We start from the raw sequence: 17,675 nt of genomic DNA, 5'->3' as shown, positions 1-17,675 counted from the left end.
GCGGAGTGTGTATGTAGATGTAGATGTAGAAATGCTTCCCCGAGACCTAACGATCAGAAGACTGGGTGGTGTGATGCTACTCCACGAAACGCCCGCCCGCTTACTGCTATACTGAATGAAAACATTATTCAGGAGTTGAGTTCGGAATTGGATTCCGCACCCATGTCATTCACCTGATATTGCACCCAGAGATTTTCACCTTTTCCGCTCTCTATTGAACATCCTTCAAGGACCGTCCTTACCGAATAAAGAAGCGCTCCGAAGATGGATCGACGAGTTCTTCGCCTCGGTACCGCGTGATTTCTACAGTCGTGGAATTGAAAAGTTATAAATAGTGAAGGAGATATAAGTATATTATTTGTGCTGTCCGTCGAAACATCCCAGAAAGTTTGGTATTTTTCGACTTTGTGCCTCTCTGGTGGAATCGCTGGTTGAGTAGAATCTCTTTGACAGAGAGGCTTGCGGTGTGACTGTGGTCCGCGAAGCGGCGTGGCTCGGGCAGGGGTGGGGTCTTGAGTTAGCAGTGGCACAAAGAAGTTGGTGAGCGGAGCTCTTTGCGGAGGGGGGGCTGTGGTGGCCGAGCGGTTCTAGGCACTTCAGTCCGGAACCGCGCGACTGCTACGATTGTAGGTTCGAATCCTGCCTCGGGCATGGATGTGTGTGATGTCCTTAAATCAGTTAAGTTTAAGTAGTTCTAAGTCCTAGGGGACTGATGACCTCCGATGTTAAGTCCCATAGTGCTCAGAGCCATTTGAGCCAACCTGTGCGGGGAGAAAGCCATGTACGTGGCGGAAAACGACTTGGCACCTCCTGGAGTGATAGCGCGCGTAATTGTAGTTGGGAGTCGTTGTTTGGGAAGCTGTAATTTAGAAAGGAGCTTCCCTTTTGCATGAAAGAGCATTTCGGTTGCACAATACTGGTGTCGCCCCAAGGTGATCGGCAGTTAAAGCAAAGGTTGGTCTGTGCAGCCGTCGCTATACTATTGTCGCTGCGCCCTGGCTGCACTGACACACGAGTACTGAATTACTCCACGCGAAGCTCAGCAACCTTATTATTGAACACTTGCCCATCTATGTGTTTTGATTGTTCATACTGCAAAACTGTAATTGAGACTGCTCTTGTGGGGCGCGATTAGTTACACTATTTACTGATAGGTCATTTGTTTTAACTGTTCATGTTATAAAGTTATCATTGAGTTTGCCGTGGTGGGGCCCATTATTTGTATGCATGTTGTGGGAACAGTACTGACTGATTCATGTTTCAGGTCTTATCGCGCCAATTTAATAATGTGTGTAATATATTGCCAGGAAATATGCGCATGACTGACGTGTGAAATAAAACAAGATGTCAAGATTATGGCTCTGTAACCCACTAAGGTACCAGCGGATGAATTCTAATGGTACATATTTGTTCTTGGCTCTGAGCACTATGGGACTTGAACTGCAGTCAGTTTGTTATTATAAGTTTGTTTAAAGTTTACTGCACGCATTTGGGCAGTTTAAATTTTTATCACAAATAGTTACCGAGCTTGAGTTGCAACTTTTAATTGATGCTAGGATTACTTTGGGCTACTGCATCAACGATATTTTACCCTTGACGTGGGATCAGCGTAAATATTATTAATTAAGCCTTCTACTGGTATCCTCTAACAAAAATTAAATAAATAAAGAGGCCGGACAATATATTTTCCTAGTACCTGTTGAGTAAGAATTGTTTGTTAATAAATTTGTTTGAAAGGGTGTCTGAATTCATGTTAGTCCGGCATCTTACCACTCCTTAATAGTACCTACCATACCATACCATACCATGATTAAAGCCTCTGTTATGTGTATCTGTTGTGTTCACTAAATTTACGGAAAACTTCTACGAACTCGCGCACGAACCCAATATTCTGAAGCCTACATTTTTATTTTGTTTTATTTATTTATTTGATTGGTTAGGTAAAGTGTAGCCCAAGGTCAGTATACGATTAGATGAACGTGGGAAATCTCCAAGAACAATCTCACATTAACAGGCAAATTCAATTTTTAACAGACTAGGAATTGAACCAAAGCATCCTAGTCTCTCTCAAGTTATTGTGTGTCCATGCCAATTGGACAGGAAAATCTGTAGGATAGCTCTTGTCCACCGAGAATATTGAAAGAAATGTCGTGTCTCATGTTCAGTGTTAACATTAATACATGGGCCCACGTCATGCTAAAAGAAAGACCCCGAAACTTCCGTCCTGAACTATGTCTACCAACAAAGTGCGCGCTAAACGCTTCATTGGATAGTCGGTGCACTCGAAACCCTGAGTCGTTGCAAACGAGGAAATGTCGCAAATGGTTCAAATGGCTCTGAGCACTATGGGATTAACATCTGAGGTCATCAGTCCCCTAGAACTTAGAACTACTTAAACCTAACTAATCTAATGACATCACACACATCCATGCCCGAGGCAGGATTCGAATCTGCGACCGTAGCGGTCGCGCGGTTCCAGACTGAAGGGCCTAGAACCGCTCGGCCACACCGGCCGGCTGAAATGTCGCTACTCGTTGGACCACAGTCCAGCTGATGTCCAGTTTCTTGTTTGACTCATTGAAGACGTGCAGTTTTATGCGCTGCAGTGAGCAATGGCCTTTTTCCGAGATATCTGTCTCCAAATGTATGAGGACGTTCAATAAGTAATGCAACACATTTTTTTCGCTGCCTATTCCGGATGAAATATTCTCGGTTGAGCTCCTCTAGTTTCATGAAGTTCCGATAGGTGGCGGCGCAATACGTAGACTTCAAATTGGCGTCCGTAATGGAGGTGCAGAGAGCAGTCATTGAGTTTGTTTTGGCGGAAAACTAGAGCATCGCAGATATTCATAGGCGCTTACATGGTGTCTACGGGCACTTGACAGTGAACAAAAGCACGATGAGTCGTTGGGCAAAGCTGTTGCATTATCGCAAAAAGGTCGTGCAAAGCTGTCCCTTGTCCCGCGTGCCGACCGGCGCACACAGCTGTGACTCATGCAGTGTGGGAGGTGCAGACAGGCTCATTCGAGGTGAACCACGGATGGGGACGAACTTCTCTTTCTCCATGACAGAGCCTCTCCCAAGTCTGTGCACCTGAGAGGAGCTCACAAAATTTTATTGGACTGTTCTTCCTAATCCAACCTAAAGCCCGGATCTCACACCATCCGACTTTCATCTGTTTGGCCCAATGAAGGATGCACTCCACGGGAGCAGTACGTGAGTGATGAGAAGGTTATTGATGCAGCAAGGCTTTGTTTCCGACGTCGACGAGTAGTGTGGCACTGTGCGTACATACAGGCGCTCCCAGTAAGGTGGTGTAAGGCCGTCACATTGAACGCAGATTATGCTGAAAAATAGGGTTTTGTAGGCAAAAGAGTGGGAAATAATATGGTGCATTGAAATCTTGAACAAAACCAATCTGCTTTCAGAAACTAAATGTATTGCATTACTTTTTGAACGCTCCTCGTACTTATTTTCTACCGATTGCAAATATTAAATTTATCAAAAAGTGTCCGTCTGAGGGCGTTGCTGCACAGTGTATGCAACGTAGCACGACTGCGGCGCGGTTATATAAGCACCGACGTGTAGGTAACGGATCAGTGTGGCATTCATGTCTTCCCGGCAAATGCGTCCAAACACGAACATTGTGCTGTTACTTTTTTCCGCTGCCGAAGGACAAATACCGGTAGAGACCAATCGGAGAATGAAGAATGTGTAGGGGCAGCATGTTTGTCGAAAACCACCCTTGGTGGGTGCTGCCGCTTCGTGATAATGCGCTTCCGCTTGCCGCAGATGGCGTAAACAGAAGTTAAGCCAACTCAAGTGGGAGACAGTAAAGCACTCTCTCTATATCCCTGGCCTCTCCCAGTGCTACTATCATGCTATTGGTCTTTTAAAAAAGTCGTCGAAGGCTCAACGATTCCTGCAAGGCTAGAATATGCAGCAGGCAGTTACGGAGTTCCTCACATAACAGCAGGACACGGTGTTTTACCAAACGGGTATCTCCAACCTTCTGCGTCGAAGGCATGGTTTTCTCAATGATCACGGCGATTTTGCGTGAGTGGCATATCGATTCTGGACTGTACTTCTTTCCGGAGGAAACTTACTTCTATGTGTGTTAAAGTTCGATATTTTCTTTACTACACATCAGCAGTTTTGTACCCCATGTGGTTCCAGCTTCTCTATTTTCTATTTCTACATCTACATCTACATCTACATCTACATCCTCATCCATACTCCACAAGCCACCCGACGATGTGTGGCGGAGGGTACCTTGACTCTATCGGTTCTCCCTTCTATTCCGGTCTCGTATTGTTCGTGGAAAGAAGGATTGTCGGTATGCCTCTGTGTGGGCTCTAATCTCTCTGTTTTTATCCTCATGGTCTCTTCGCGAGATTTACGTAGGAGTGAGCAATATACTGCTCGACTCCTCGGTGAAGGTATGTTCTCGAAACTTCAACAAGAGCCCGTACCGAGCTACTGAGCGTCTCTCCTGCAGAGTCTTCCACTGGAGTTTATCTGTCATCTCCGTAACGCTTTCGCGATTACTAAATGATCCTGTAACGAAGCGCGCTGCTCTCCGTTGGATCTTTTCTATCTACTCTATCAACCCTATCTGGTACGGATCCCACACCGGTGAGCAATATTCAAGCAGTGTGCGAACAAGTGTACTGTAATCTACTTCCTTAGTTTTCGGACTGCATTTCCTTAGGATTCTTCCAATGAATCTCAGTGTGGCATCTGCTTTACCGACGACCAACTTTATATGATCATTCCATTTTAAATCACTCCTAATGCCTACTCCCAGATAATTTATGGAATTAACTGCTTCCAGTTATTGACCTGCTATATTGTAACTAAATGATACGGGAATTTTCTTTCTATGTATTCGCAGCACATTACACTTGTCTACATTGAGATTCAATTGCCATTCCCTGCACCATGCATCAATTCGCTGCAGATCCTCCTGCATTTCAGTACAATGTTCCATTGTTACAACCTCTCGATGTACCACAGCATCATCTGCAAAAAGCCTCAGTGAACTTCCGATGTCATCCACAAGGTCATTTATGTATATTGTGAATAGCAACGGTCCTACGACACTCCCGTGCGGCACACCTGAAATCACTCTTGCTTCGGAAGACTTCTCTCCATTGAGAATGACATGCTGCGTTCTGTTATCTAGGAACTCTTCAATCCAATCACACAATTGGTCTGATAGTCCATATGCTTTGTTCATTAAACGACTGTGGGGAACAGTATCGAACGCATTGCGGAAGTCAAGAAACACGGCATCTACCTGGGAACCCGTGTCTATGCCCCTCTGAGTCTCGTGGACGAATAGCGAGAGCTGGGTTTCACACGATCGTCTTTTTCGAAACCCATGCTGATTTCTTGTAGTGTTGTAAATTTTTTATACAATTTTTTTCATTTATATTACAGTATCATTTATGTGCTATGTGTTGAGCAATGCGACTCTACGTCATTTCGTATGCGAAAATAAAAGTAAAAAAATAATGTTGTGAGTGTTATACGCACGGAACGTTCCGATAGGTCACTGGAATGGTGGGGCATTATAGGATATGAAGAGTTACGTATGTGACAAGTGAAATTCATGTCAGTATTCGACACCGAAAACGAATTAGTCTCAGCACCATGCTGAAGTGTGGACACTACACATTGCTCGACAAAGTGCCTTAGAGCTTGTAGGGATCTATGTTACAATACACAATTTGTCTGCATTTTGTCCTTACAGGGACAGAGCCAGTATGATGGTATGCTGGGAATGTTCCGCAGTTATGTTTTCGGCCACATATGTGTACTGGTGTGCCTTAATTATGCAAAGTGATAACCTGCTGCTTTGCTGCAGCAGAGTAGATCTATCAGGCCTTATACAAACTACCTGCTAAACAAATAGTTGACACTGTCGGGGGACTTGCATTCAGAAATTATTTAGTGCCCTAAAAACTAGAATATCTACGAGGAACTGCACAAAGAACTAGGAGCCGGTGTTATGTTTTTCCAAATCATTACAGGACAAGACGCACCCTCATTGAATTCATTTCATTTGCCGTTTGCGTTTCATGATGGTGTAAAACCACCAACACATTCCTATGACTATTTAAAATTTATGAGTTTTCTGATTTATGACCATGCTATTGCTCACACTGGTCTCTCTTTTATCAGCATAGCGACATTAGTTCGTTATGCTTGTGATACTGTAGATCATTTTCACAGTTGCTATGTAACTGGAAGTGATGCAAAATCTGAACATTAGCATTACTTCTCATAGGTCTTGTTGTGACTGTTATCGCCATGCGAGGATAAGTCTAAAAGTATTCGCTCTCAATTTTTATAAATCATCACACAATGATACTAAACACTTAAAGTGCCACCGTTTTTTTTACATTTTCACAGTAGTTTTCAGTGCTTTTGTGCCATCATTGCTAGTGTTTTATGGTATCGCGAGAAAGAAACACATCATTGAATGGACGAACCAATCGGCGATCCGACGGAGTTAGATCGGAAATCTACGCAGAATGCCTCGATACAGTGAAATGCAGAGCGGTGGCTAGTGGAAGCGCGTTGCCATGCTAAAAGAAAATACATTCCGTCCGTCGACCTCGGAGTCTGATTCTAATTGCAAACTGCAGCTTGTTGGAAATGATATCACTGTATTTACACTTTGCCAGAAAATGATCCAGAAATGGTCCTTGTGAGTTCTAAAAACTGTATAACTTATCCTGCGAGAGTTTACTTGAATTTCTTTCTGGCTGAAGATTTGAGTTAATAAATTCACTGCTCTTGCGTTTGCCGTCTTGTTCGAAGTGATGAATCTACCTTCTGTCTCTAGTGATGATTCATTCAGTGAAATTTCAATTATGTCAACATGACGGACCTATAATTTCTGATAAATTTTTGGTCTATTACTCTTGTGCTCTTCACGTAGTCGTTTTGTAACCGACCTCACAGTGCTTCTATTGAAAGTTGAGCACATTGAATCATGACTGGTTTTTATGTGGTTTGCTGCTACCTCACTAGCAACTTGTTTCTTTGGAAGTGGTATAGACGCTTCTCGATGTTGACATTAGGAGCGAATGCAGATGGACGTCCAGCTGTTTCCTCGTCTGTGAATGGTAAAACAAAGATAACTTTCAGCTGCTTACAGAGATACTATGAAAAAAATAATTTTCCTATGCTGTTATCCAATTAACCTACGTTCGTGTCTGCAAAAAAAAAAACAATGTAATATTCGTAGGTCAGGTTCGTCGAAGCCTGCCTTTTATTTTGTTTACATAAATATATATAGCTGTGGTTCAAAAGTTCATATATGAAGCATCGTTATACCAATCATTAGAATTTCCCAGTTAGAATGTTGGAAGGTTATTACTCTTAGGAGTTTTCCTTTTACTCTCTAGAAATTAACTGGAGATGAATATTAGTCGAAATTAGGACTAATATCTAACAGGAAATCTCTAGTAGCCCTGCTGCAAGTTGAGGATGTACACATGGAATTAATATCAGAGTCATATTTCTCATTGTTTTTGGAATGTTCCTTCAGTTCGTAATTTTAAACAGTTTTTAAATGAATTTTACTTTTCATCTAAAAATTACTCTAATTATTTCCTACATACTGAGAAGAGCATTGAAAAAAAAGAAAAGAAAAAGCGCTTACATAGGTAGCTTGATACAGTGCAACACAGGCGACCAGGACGCTGAAGACGAACTGCGTCATTGCAATAGGACTCATCATGGTCTCCAGATGCCTGACGAATCTGAAAGAAAAAGATAATGTGAGTAATGAACTCTGCAATGTGAAAACATTTCTTAAACGCATTAAAAGTAGTAGACTGACAACTCAGGGTAATGAACGTAATGTGTCGTATGTATTGGTGTGTGGGACTAACCTTGCCAATAGCTGTGGACCTCAAGTTTGAAGTCGACTGGAAACATGGTGCATGCCATTTAGAAATCATTGCCAGATAAAAACAACTGATAAGTGCCAGAAACGTCCTAGGAACAACATATGACTTCTGGACTTCTGGCTTTGTAGTCTTATCCATTTAGCCACAAAGCAATAGTTCACTTTATTAATAGTGTACTTTTAGATGTTCAGGCGACTGTAGTTTCTATCTCTGGATGCTGGAAGCTATGCTGTTGCGCATAATTGTTGGATGAAGTCTAATCAGACTGTCAACCATTGTTGGTTCGCACTGCCATTTATAGCTGATCATCTGTTAGCAGCAGCTGTGGTCACATATAAGTAGTTTTGCTATGATGAGTGATGTTGATTAACAACTTCATGTTTGTGCAATAACGTCAGCTGCTCTCGTATGCCTGCCTGTTCAGGTAAGCACAGCACAGCCCATGATGTGCACTCTGGCTCACCCTCTCCCCCCCCCCCCCTCCTCCAGCTGCCCCAGCAGCAAATGTCGACAAGCCACCTACAGTGTTCCAGGAGTGCGCATCTACGCATCGTGCTATTGAAGTGGCTGCACATTATCGTATAAAATGTGTACATTATGCAACAAATTTAATAATTCTGTAATCTGGTTTATGTTCACTGACGTAAAAAAGATATTCCATTCTACACTTCACCCCCTTGGGGGTTGAATTTTTTAAAAATCCTAAATTATCCCATGTTTTTCCTCGGTTTATGTACACTGCTATATAAAAAGATATTCCATTTCATACGTCAGCCTCTTATTGTCGATTTACTCTACTTTCTATTGCAGCGTATGTATTTCCTCAGGGTTCAAGCTACCTCTGTACCAAATTTCACACAAATCGGTTCAGCGGTTTAGTCACGAAAACGTAACAGACAGAGTTACTTCCGCATTTGTACTGTAAGTGTGGAAGTATGGATTGGACTCATTAAGGATTGTATAAGCATTGTACTCATTACGTTGAATCGTATTATGAAGAAAATACAGTATTAACCAATAAAAATATTTTCAGAAATATGGTAAAGTTCAAAAGTCAAAGAGCAAATAATTTTTCAAAGAATAAATTTTTGCTCTAATTTGTGTTATATTTTTCAAATCAATACATGTCTTGTACTATAAACTTGCATTTGAAGACCAAATAAGGTAAAAATTTTGTTTTCATTATTTCAAATGTGGTTATCATACCGAGAATCCGGTATTCTGTTTACTGTACCAAGAATCTTCATTATGCAACACCATATTCAAAGCTCTTTTCAGAATAATAATATTATATGACTGTAAAGAATCGCATTTTGCTATCGATATAACCAAATTAACGCTCCCTTCCTTCATTCACTGCAGTGTGTGTTCATTAGCACTGAAAAGAAAAATTTAGAGCGCTAATGGAACAAAGGTCAATAGTAGCTTAATCGTGGTCATGAGAAAAAGAAAATAGTAACCGCCTTTTCTACTGAATATGTTGGTTCGAGGTGTAGTTGGCGTTATCCGCTGGATTGTTAAACTGATTAGAGTTTCAGATTCCATGTAGAACCAATATACATGTAGTTAAAAGTCGGGTCATTCTTATCAAATGAAGCCATTCTACCAACAATCCTGACACACTGTAAGAGGTTGAGATTCGCATAGCAAATATCTGAGGGTAGTGAAAGGTACAAGTACAAGTTGCAGGGGCATGAATTCAGAGAAAATTATGACGGAATAGGAGAGTACCCGAAATTCATTTGTTCATGCAATCCGTTAAACCCCACCGACGGTAAGCTTGCACACTGTCACAGCAACCTGACGTTTGCACCACAATAGTTATTCATAATACTTCATTCCACGATTGTATTCGAGACAGTACACTGAGAACAACTGATTTTCTTGGCTATTTTAGTCGGATGTGTCACTGATGTTTCTCCCATCTCTCTTCGACTCTTCTAATAGCCTGCTGCATGTAAGGTAATCCGGGCGCTTTCGATTTCTTATCTTTGTTAAAGGCAGAAAAAAATTGTGCATAAAATGAAAAGCACAAATCGACTGAACAATCCGAAAGCACACTGTTAATCAATCAGACCGAGATATCAAATAGCTCCATTTATTTATCAAGAATTGTAGGAACACGTGAGGCAGTACTGACGCCCGACGATTTATCGTAGAAGATGGGTTGAGGATAGGCAACCCTACGTTTATAGCTTTTGTAGATTTGGGATAAGCTTTTGACATTGTCGCCTGGAATACGTTGTTTTAAATTCCGAAGGTATAAAGGGTAAAATATAAGGAGCGAAAGGTTATATACAACTTATGCGGAAACAAGACGGCGTTTATAGAGAATGAGAAACATGAAAGCGAAGCAGTGGTTGAGAAGAGGGTGAGACAGGATTGTAGCCCATCCCTGATGTTGTTCAATCTGTACTTTGAGCCAGCAGTAAAGGCAACCAAAGAAATACTGGGAGTAAGAATTAAAGTTCAGGGAGAAGATGTAAAAACTTTGAGGTTTGTCAATGAAATTGTGATTCTGTGACTTGGAAAGGCAATTGAACGGAATGGACACTATCTTGAAAAGAGAATTAAGATGAACATAAACAAAAGCAGAACAAGGATAATGGAATCTAGTCGAATCATATCAAGTGAGGGTGAGGGGCCGGCCGGTGTCGCCGAGCGGTTCTAGGCGCTACAGTCTGGAACCGCGCGAGCGCTACGGTCGCAGGTTCGAATCCTGCCTCGGGCATGGATGTGTGTGCTGTCCTTAGGTTAGTTAGGTTTAAGTAGTTCTAAGTTCTCGGGGAATGATGACCTCAGCAGTTAAGTCCCATCGTGCTCAGAGCCATTTGAACCATTTTTGAGGCTGAGGGAATTAGAATAGGAAACGAGACACGGAAGTAGTAGAGGAGTTTTGCTATTAGGGCAGTAAAATGACTAACGGTGGCCGAAGCAGAGAATATAAAATATAGACTGGCAGTGTCAAGATGAGCGTTTCTGAATAAAAGAAATTTGCTATCACTGAATATACACACTGGAAATTGAAATAAGAACACCGTGAATTCATTGTCCCAGGAAGGGGAAATTTTATTGACACATTCCTGGGGTCAGATACATCACATGATCACACTGACAGAACCACAGGCACATAGACACAGGCAACAGAGCATGCACAATGTCGGCACTAGTACAGTGTATATCCACCTTTCGCAGCAATGCAGGCTGCTATTCTCCCATGGAGACGATCGTAGAGATGCTGGATGTAGTCCTGTGGAACGGCTTGCCATGCCATTTCCACCTGGCGCCTCAGTTGGACCAGCGTTCGTGCTGGACGTGCAGACCGCGTGAGACGACGCTTCATCCAGTCCCAAACATGCTCAATGGGGGACAGATCCGGAGATCTTGCTGGCCAGCGTAGTTGACTTACACCTTCTAGAGCACGTTGGGTGGCACGGGATACACGCGGACGTGCATTGTCCTGTTGGAACAGCAAGTTCCCTTGCCGGTCTAGGAATGGTAGAACAATGGGTTCGATGACGGTTTGGATGTACCGTGCACTATTCAGTGTCCCCTCGACGATCACCAGTGGTGTACGGCCAGTGTAGGAGATCGCTCCCCACACCATGATGCCGGGTGTTGGCCCTGTGTGCCTCGGTCGTATGCAGTCCTGATTGTGGTGCTCACCTGCACGGCGCCAAACACGCATACGACCATCATTGGCACCAAGGCAGAAGCGACTCTCATCGCTGAAGACGACACGTCTCCATTCGTCCCTCCATTCACGCCTGTCGCGACACCACTGGAGGCGGGCTGCACGATGTTGGGGCGTGAGCGGAAGACGGCCTAACGGTGTGCGGGACCGTAGCCAGGCTTCATGGAGACGGTTGCGAATGGTCCTCGCCGATACCCCAGGAGCAACAGTGTCCCTATTTTGCTGGGAAGTGGCGGTGCGGTCCCCTACGGCACTGCGTAGGATCCTACGGTCTTGGCGTGCATCCGTGCGTCGCTGCGGCCCGGTCCCAGGTCGACGGGCACGTGCACCTTCCGCCGACCACTGGCGACAACATCGATGTACTGTGGAGACCTCACGCCCCACGTGTTGAGCAATTCGGCGGTACGTCCACCCGGCCTCCCGCATGCCCACTATACGCCATCGCTCAAAGTCCGTCAACTGCACATACGGTTCACGTCCACGCTGTCGCGGCATGCTACCAGTGTTAAAGACTGCGATGGAGCTCCGTATGCCACGGCAAACTGGCTGACACTGACGGCGGCGGTGCACAAATGCTGCGCAGCTAGCGCCATTCGACGGCCAACACCGCGGTTCCAGGTGTGTCCGCTGTGCCGTGCGTGTGATTCGACGGCCAACACCGCGGTTCCAGGTGTGTCCGCTGTGCCGTGCGTGTGATTCGACGGCCAACACCGCGGTTCCAGGTGTGTCCGCTGTGCCGTGCGTGTGATCATTGCTTGTACAGCCCTCTCGCAGTGTCCGGAGCAAGTATGGTGGGTCTGACACACCGGTGTCAATGTGTTCTTTTTTCCATTTCCAGGAGTGTATATTTAAATTTAAATGCGGACATTTTAGGTTAGGCTTTACCGTGACTGTTACTGACATTAAATGAAACAACAAGTTTACTGTTACCAGTCACCGTTTTATTTATTTCCACGATGCGTTTCGAAGGTTTAAACCTCCATCATAGGGTGGATTTACATTAGTTAGTATGACATTTGTGTGTGTATTGTGTTACGATTTTTAGGAGGAACTTGTGGCACTGCCTATTGGAGAAACAAGACACTATTTCAGAACATGGTTTTGGATTTATTCTGACAAAAAATTAAACTGATATCTAATGGTAAACATAAAATAAGCAAACTAGAGTACCTCCAGTGGTCACAGATTCCTTTCGCTGTCGTAACACATCACATGTATACTGCCATATTTGAAAACAAATGTGGCGTCTGAAATCTGCTGGGTGCAAGGTTCGTCATTGCGACCTTTTCGGCACTGTTTTTGTACTCGAAAAAACACACACAAATGTCGTACTGACTAATGTAAATCCACCCGATGATGGAGGTTTAAACCTTTGAAACGCGTGTTGGAGATAAATAAAACGGTGACTGGTAACAGTGAACTTGTTGTTTCATTTAACAGATTTAAATGTTTGTAAGTCTTTTCTGAAAGTATTTGTATGGAAGTGAAACATGGCATTTAAACAGTTTGGACAAGAAGAGAATAAAAATTTTTGAAATGTGGAGCTACACAAGAATGCTGAAGATTAGATGGGTAGATCACGTAACTAATGAGCAGATACTGAATGGAACAGGGGAGAAAAGAAATTTGTGGCACAGCCTGATTAGAAGAGTGGATCGGTTGATAGGTCACGTTCTGAGACATCAAGAGATCGTCGATTTAGTAGTGGAGGGAAGCGTTAGGGGTAAAAATCATAGAGAGAGACCAAGAGATGAAAACAGTAAGGAGATTCAGAAGGACGTCGGTTGCATTAGTCACTCGGAGATGAAGAGGCTTGCACACGGTAGAGTAACAGGAGAGCTGCTTTAAACCAGTCTTCGGACTGAAGACCACAACAACAATATTTATCACGCCCACATTTTTGCGTGTGAATGAGTGCTGCTAGGAAAAAAATGTAAAGTATTTTACTTACCTGATAATTTCTTGATGAACTTCGACGCAGTTACATAGGTCGCTGTACATTTTATCATGAGCTTCTGTTATTTGATGTTGGAAGTCTAAGATTTCCTTAGACTCTGTTGGTGTATTCATGGACGTGCTAGAATGTCGGCTGTGCTGAGACAAAATTGGTTTTTGCTGGATTACACTCGTCGATAAGTCAAGACGCAGATTCCGAATACGCGTGATCAGTATTTCGAACTGAGCAGCCGCGTGGATCATGATCACCGCGAACAGGCAGTCCATGCCGAGCGTGATGAAGATGATGGTGAAGGACGAGAAACACTGCAGAGCGTAGGAGAGCTCGTAGACGGGGATCTCCGTGTTGTTGTTCCAGGGCAGCTGGACGAAGGGTAGCTTGCGTTGGCCTGGATAGGCGATCAGCGGCATCGGGAACCAGACGACGATCTGCAGCGAGACGAAGGCGTACACGGAGGAGGAGAGCCTCAGCGAGTGCCTGCCGGCGTCGCGGACGATGGCCGCCGCGTCCTCTCCAGGGTCGGCCAACTGCAGCACGGTCAGGCGGTCGGTGCGCCTCACCAGCCCGTAGTAGCGGCCGCGGTCGCGGTAGAAGAAGACCATCTTGAAGACGCCGCTGGCCACGGTCAGCGTGTTAGGCAGCACGAGCGTGATCTCCTGGAGGCCGCCGTGCCCGAGGTAGAGTCCCAGGGCCGCCTCCGCCATGTTCCCCAGGTTCGAGACGAAGACGACGGCGAAGAAGGCGTGGTACAGCCACGAGTCGACAAGTGGCCACGAGCCAAACAGGAAGAGACAGCGCACGTTCACCTTTAGCACGGAGGACGCCGTCTCCCGCCACGTGAGTATAGCGGTGTCGTCCGCTGCGGCACTTTCTGCCTACAACGAAATAATGTTAGTGCCTATCCATATACGCTACTGGCCATTAAAATTGCTACACCACGAAGATGACGTGCTAATGACGCGAAATTTTACCGACAGGAAGAAGATGCTGTGATATGCAAATGATTAGCTTTTCAGAGCATTCACACAAGGTTGGCGCCGGTGGCGACACCTACAACGTGTTGACATGAGGAACGCTTCCAACCGATTTCTCATACACAAACAGCAGTTGACCGGCGTTGCCTGGTGAAACGTTGTTGTGATGCCTCGTGTAAGGAGGAGAAATGCGTACCATCACGTTTCCGACTTTGATAAAGGTCGGATTGTAGCCTATCGCGATTGCGGTTTATCGTATCGAGACATTGCTGCTCGAGGTGGTCGAGATCCAATGACTGTTAGCAGAATACAGAATCGGTGGGTTCAGGAGGGTAATACGGAACGCCGTGCTGGATCCCAACGGCCTCGTATCACTAGCAGTCGAGATACAGGCATCTTATCCACATGGCTGTAACGGATCCTGCAACCACGTCTCGATCCCTGAGTCAACAGATGGGGACGTTTGCAAGACAACAACCATCTGCACGAGAAGTTCGACGACGTTTGCAGCAGATTGGACTATCAGCTCGGAGACCATGGCTGCGGTTACCCTAGACGCTGCATCACAGACAGGAGCGCCTGCGATGGTGTACTCAACGACGAACCTGGGTGCAGGAATGGCAAAACGTCATTTTTTCGGATTAATCCTGATTGTGTTTACAGCATCATGATGGTCGCATCCGTGTTTGGTGACATCGCGGTGAACGCATATTGGAAGCATGTATTCGTCATCTCCATACTGGTATATCACCCGGCATGATGCTATGGGGTGCCATTGGTTACACGTCTCGGTCACGTCTTGTTCGCATTGACGGCACTTTGAACAGTGGACGTTACATTTCAGATGTGTTACGACCCGTGGCTCTACCCTTCATTCGATCCCTGCGAAAACCTACATTTCAGCAGGCTAATGCATGACCGCATGTTGCAGATCCTGTACGAGCCTTTCTGGATACAGAAAATGTTCGACTGCTGCCCTGGCCAGCACATTCTCCAGATCTCTCACCAACTGAAAACGTCTGGTCAATGGTGGCCGAGCAACTGGTTCGTCACAATGCGCCAGTCGCTACTCTTGATGAACTGTGGTATCGTGTTTAAGCTGCATGGGCAGCTGTACCTGTACACGCCATCGAAACTCTGTTTGACTCAATGCCAAGGCGTATCAAGGCCGTTATTACGGCCAGAGGTGGTTGTTCTGGGTACTGATTTCGCAGGAGCTATGCACCCAAATTGCGTTAAAATGTAATCACATGTCAGTTCTAGTATAAGATATTTGTCCCATGAATACCCGTTTATCATCTGCATTTCTTCTTGGTGTAGCTATTTTAATGGCCAGTAATGTAGTTTGCTGTCAAAATGTGATGTGGTTATTTGGTAAGTTCTGTGAAGGTTTAATTACAATAACAAATACACTGTCGAACTGTTTTTCTAGAATCCATACATATTATGAAAAACGATATACGTTTAAATGTATATACGTGTGTATGTTCCACATCTCCTCCTAAACCACTGGACCGATATTAACCAAACTCAGTACAGATATCACTCACTGTCCGGAAAGAATCGATTTTTAGGTATGAACAACGTACTTATCAAAGGGGTCGGGGTGGAAATGAAAAAGCAGTGTAGCCCACGACGCACGAATACCCGTAAGTTTGGAAGGTAGGTGATGAGGTACTAGCAGAAGTAAAGCTGTGAGGACGGCGCGTGAGTCGTGCTTTGGTTGCTCAGATGGTAGAGCACTTGCCCGCGAAAGGCAAAGGTCCCGAGTTCGAGTCTCGGACGGGCACACAGTTTTAATCTGCCAGGAAGTTTCATATCAGCGCACACTCTGCTGCAGAGTGAAAATCTCATTCTGGACCCATAATTTAGTCATCCAGTATTTCAGATGAGAGCACTTAATGACTTGCAACCAACTTTAAACGTAATTTCGAACCTCCACAAAACTTTTTCTCGCTGGCAAGCCTCAACAAAATGATGAAAGGAAAAAAAAAGAATTATGCTTACTACATTTTCGTGGTTGATTCATTAAAACTGCTGCGCGAAGTATAACATTGCAATTTATCATTTATTTACTACTGATCATATTAGCGACAAATTTTGCACAAAGTATTCACATATCGTACTGAATGTAGCAGCAAAATTATATCATTCAACGACGCATAGTTCAGGAGATAAAACACATAAACATTCAGTTGCCTGAAAATGAAATTGTAGGGAGAAATTCGCTGGACATACGTACGAAATATATATACAAATAGGTGTGAAATACATATATGCTAAGTAACGGGTAGAAAGATTATTTAAAGTCCCTGGAACGGTTTCAGCCAACGATCTGGAAAGATATACTTTAGAGTAAGAACAATTAGCGTTCTACTGGGGTGGGGCTAATAACATTGAGAGAGAAGAGTGAGAACGATATGGACAGAGAAGGGGAAGGGGAGATGAACACACGTAATGGGGAGGAGGAGATGGAGAGAGAGTGGAGGAGGGGAAGTGGACAGAGAGAGGGCAGAGGGCGAGATGGACAGAGAAAGGAAGGAGTAGGAGATAGGAGATACACAGTGGGAGGGGGAGGAGGAGATCAGTAGAGAATAGAGGTGTAGGACGTGAACAGAGAGTGGGGGTGGAGGAGGTGGAAGGAATGGGGATGGGGTGGCGGGAGGAGGGAAAGGAGGAGATGAACACGGAGAGGGGAAGGAGAAGAAGGACTGATAGAAGGCTTGAATAAATATATAACCAGGCAAAGTCGTGTACTCACCTAGTTAAGAATATAAAATATATCATTTAAGTACGGTATGAGCTTATCCTTAACTTGGTATTAATTATTATTGCAATAAAAATAAAAACCAGCATAAGAAAGGAGGACGCCATTAGGCTTGAATGAGGTGCCCATTTGGTGAACACCTTTGCTGCAAGGGAACAGGTGGAGTAGGTAGACCTAACGGATAGTGCTGAGACAGGGGTAATGGGTGGCGCTGTCGGGTTCCGTTTTGGGGACACCTATTATATGGAAAAATGTTTCCCACAGCTGGACTGAGCTGGACATAAGGGACCATATTGCAGTGGCAGTGAAGGATCATGTTTTTTGGTGTGCTCCACAGGACTTTACTCTTTGGGCCGAC

General features: G+C 44.4%; 1 protein-coding gene across 1 annotated transcript in view; it reads right to left on the bottom strand.

The window, feature by feature from the left end:
- Positions 1 to 17,675, bottom strand: part of LOC126101223 (odorant receptor Or2-like) — an 87,683-nt gene that overhangs the window by 57,007 nt on the left and 13,001 nt on the right. The window contains exons 2-3 of the mRNA XM_049911914.1: positions 13,571 to 14,451; positions 7,676 to 7,775 (exon numbers count right to left, since the gene is read on the bottom strand). Of these exons, the coding sequence (XP_049767871.1) occupies positions 7,676 to 7,775; positions 13,571 to 14,451 (981 nt within the window). The remainder of the gene's footprint in view (positions 1 to 7,675; positions 7,776 to 13,570; positions 14,452 to 17,675) is intronic.

The sequence above is a fragment of the Schistocerca cancellata genome, chromosome 9, assembly GCF_023864275.1.
Source record: "Schistocerca cancellata isolate TAMUIC-IGC-003103 chromosome 9, iqSchCanc2.1, whole genome shotgun sequence".
NCBI classification, from domain to species: domain Eukaryota; kingdom Metazoa; phylum Arthropoda; class Insecta; order Orthoptera; family Acrididae; genus Schistocerca; species Schistocerca cancellata.
Note: the sequence above shows the minus strand (reverse complement) of the source record. Positions and strands in the feature narration are given on the sequence as shown.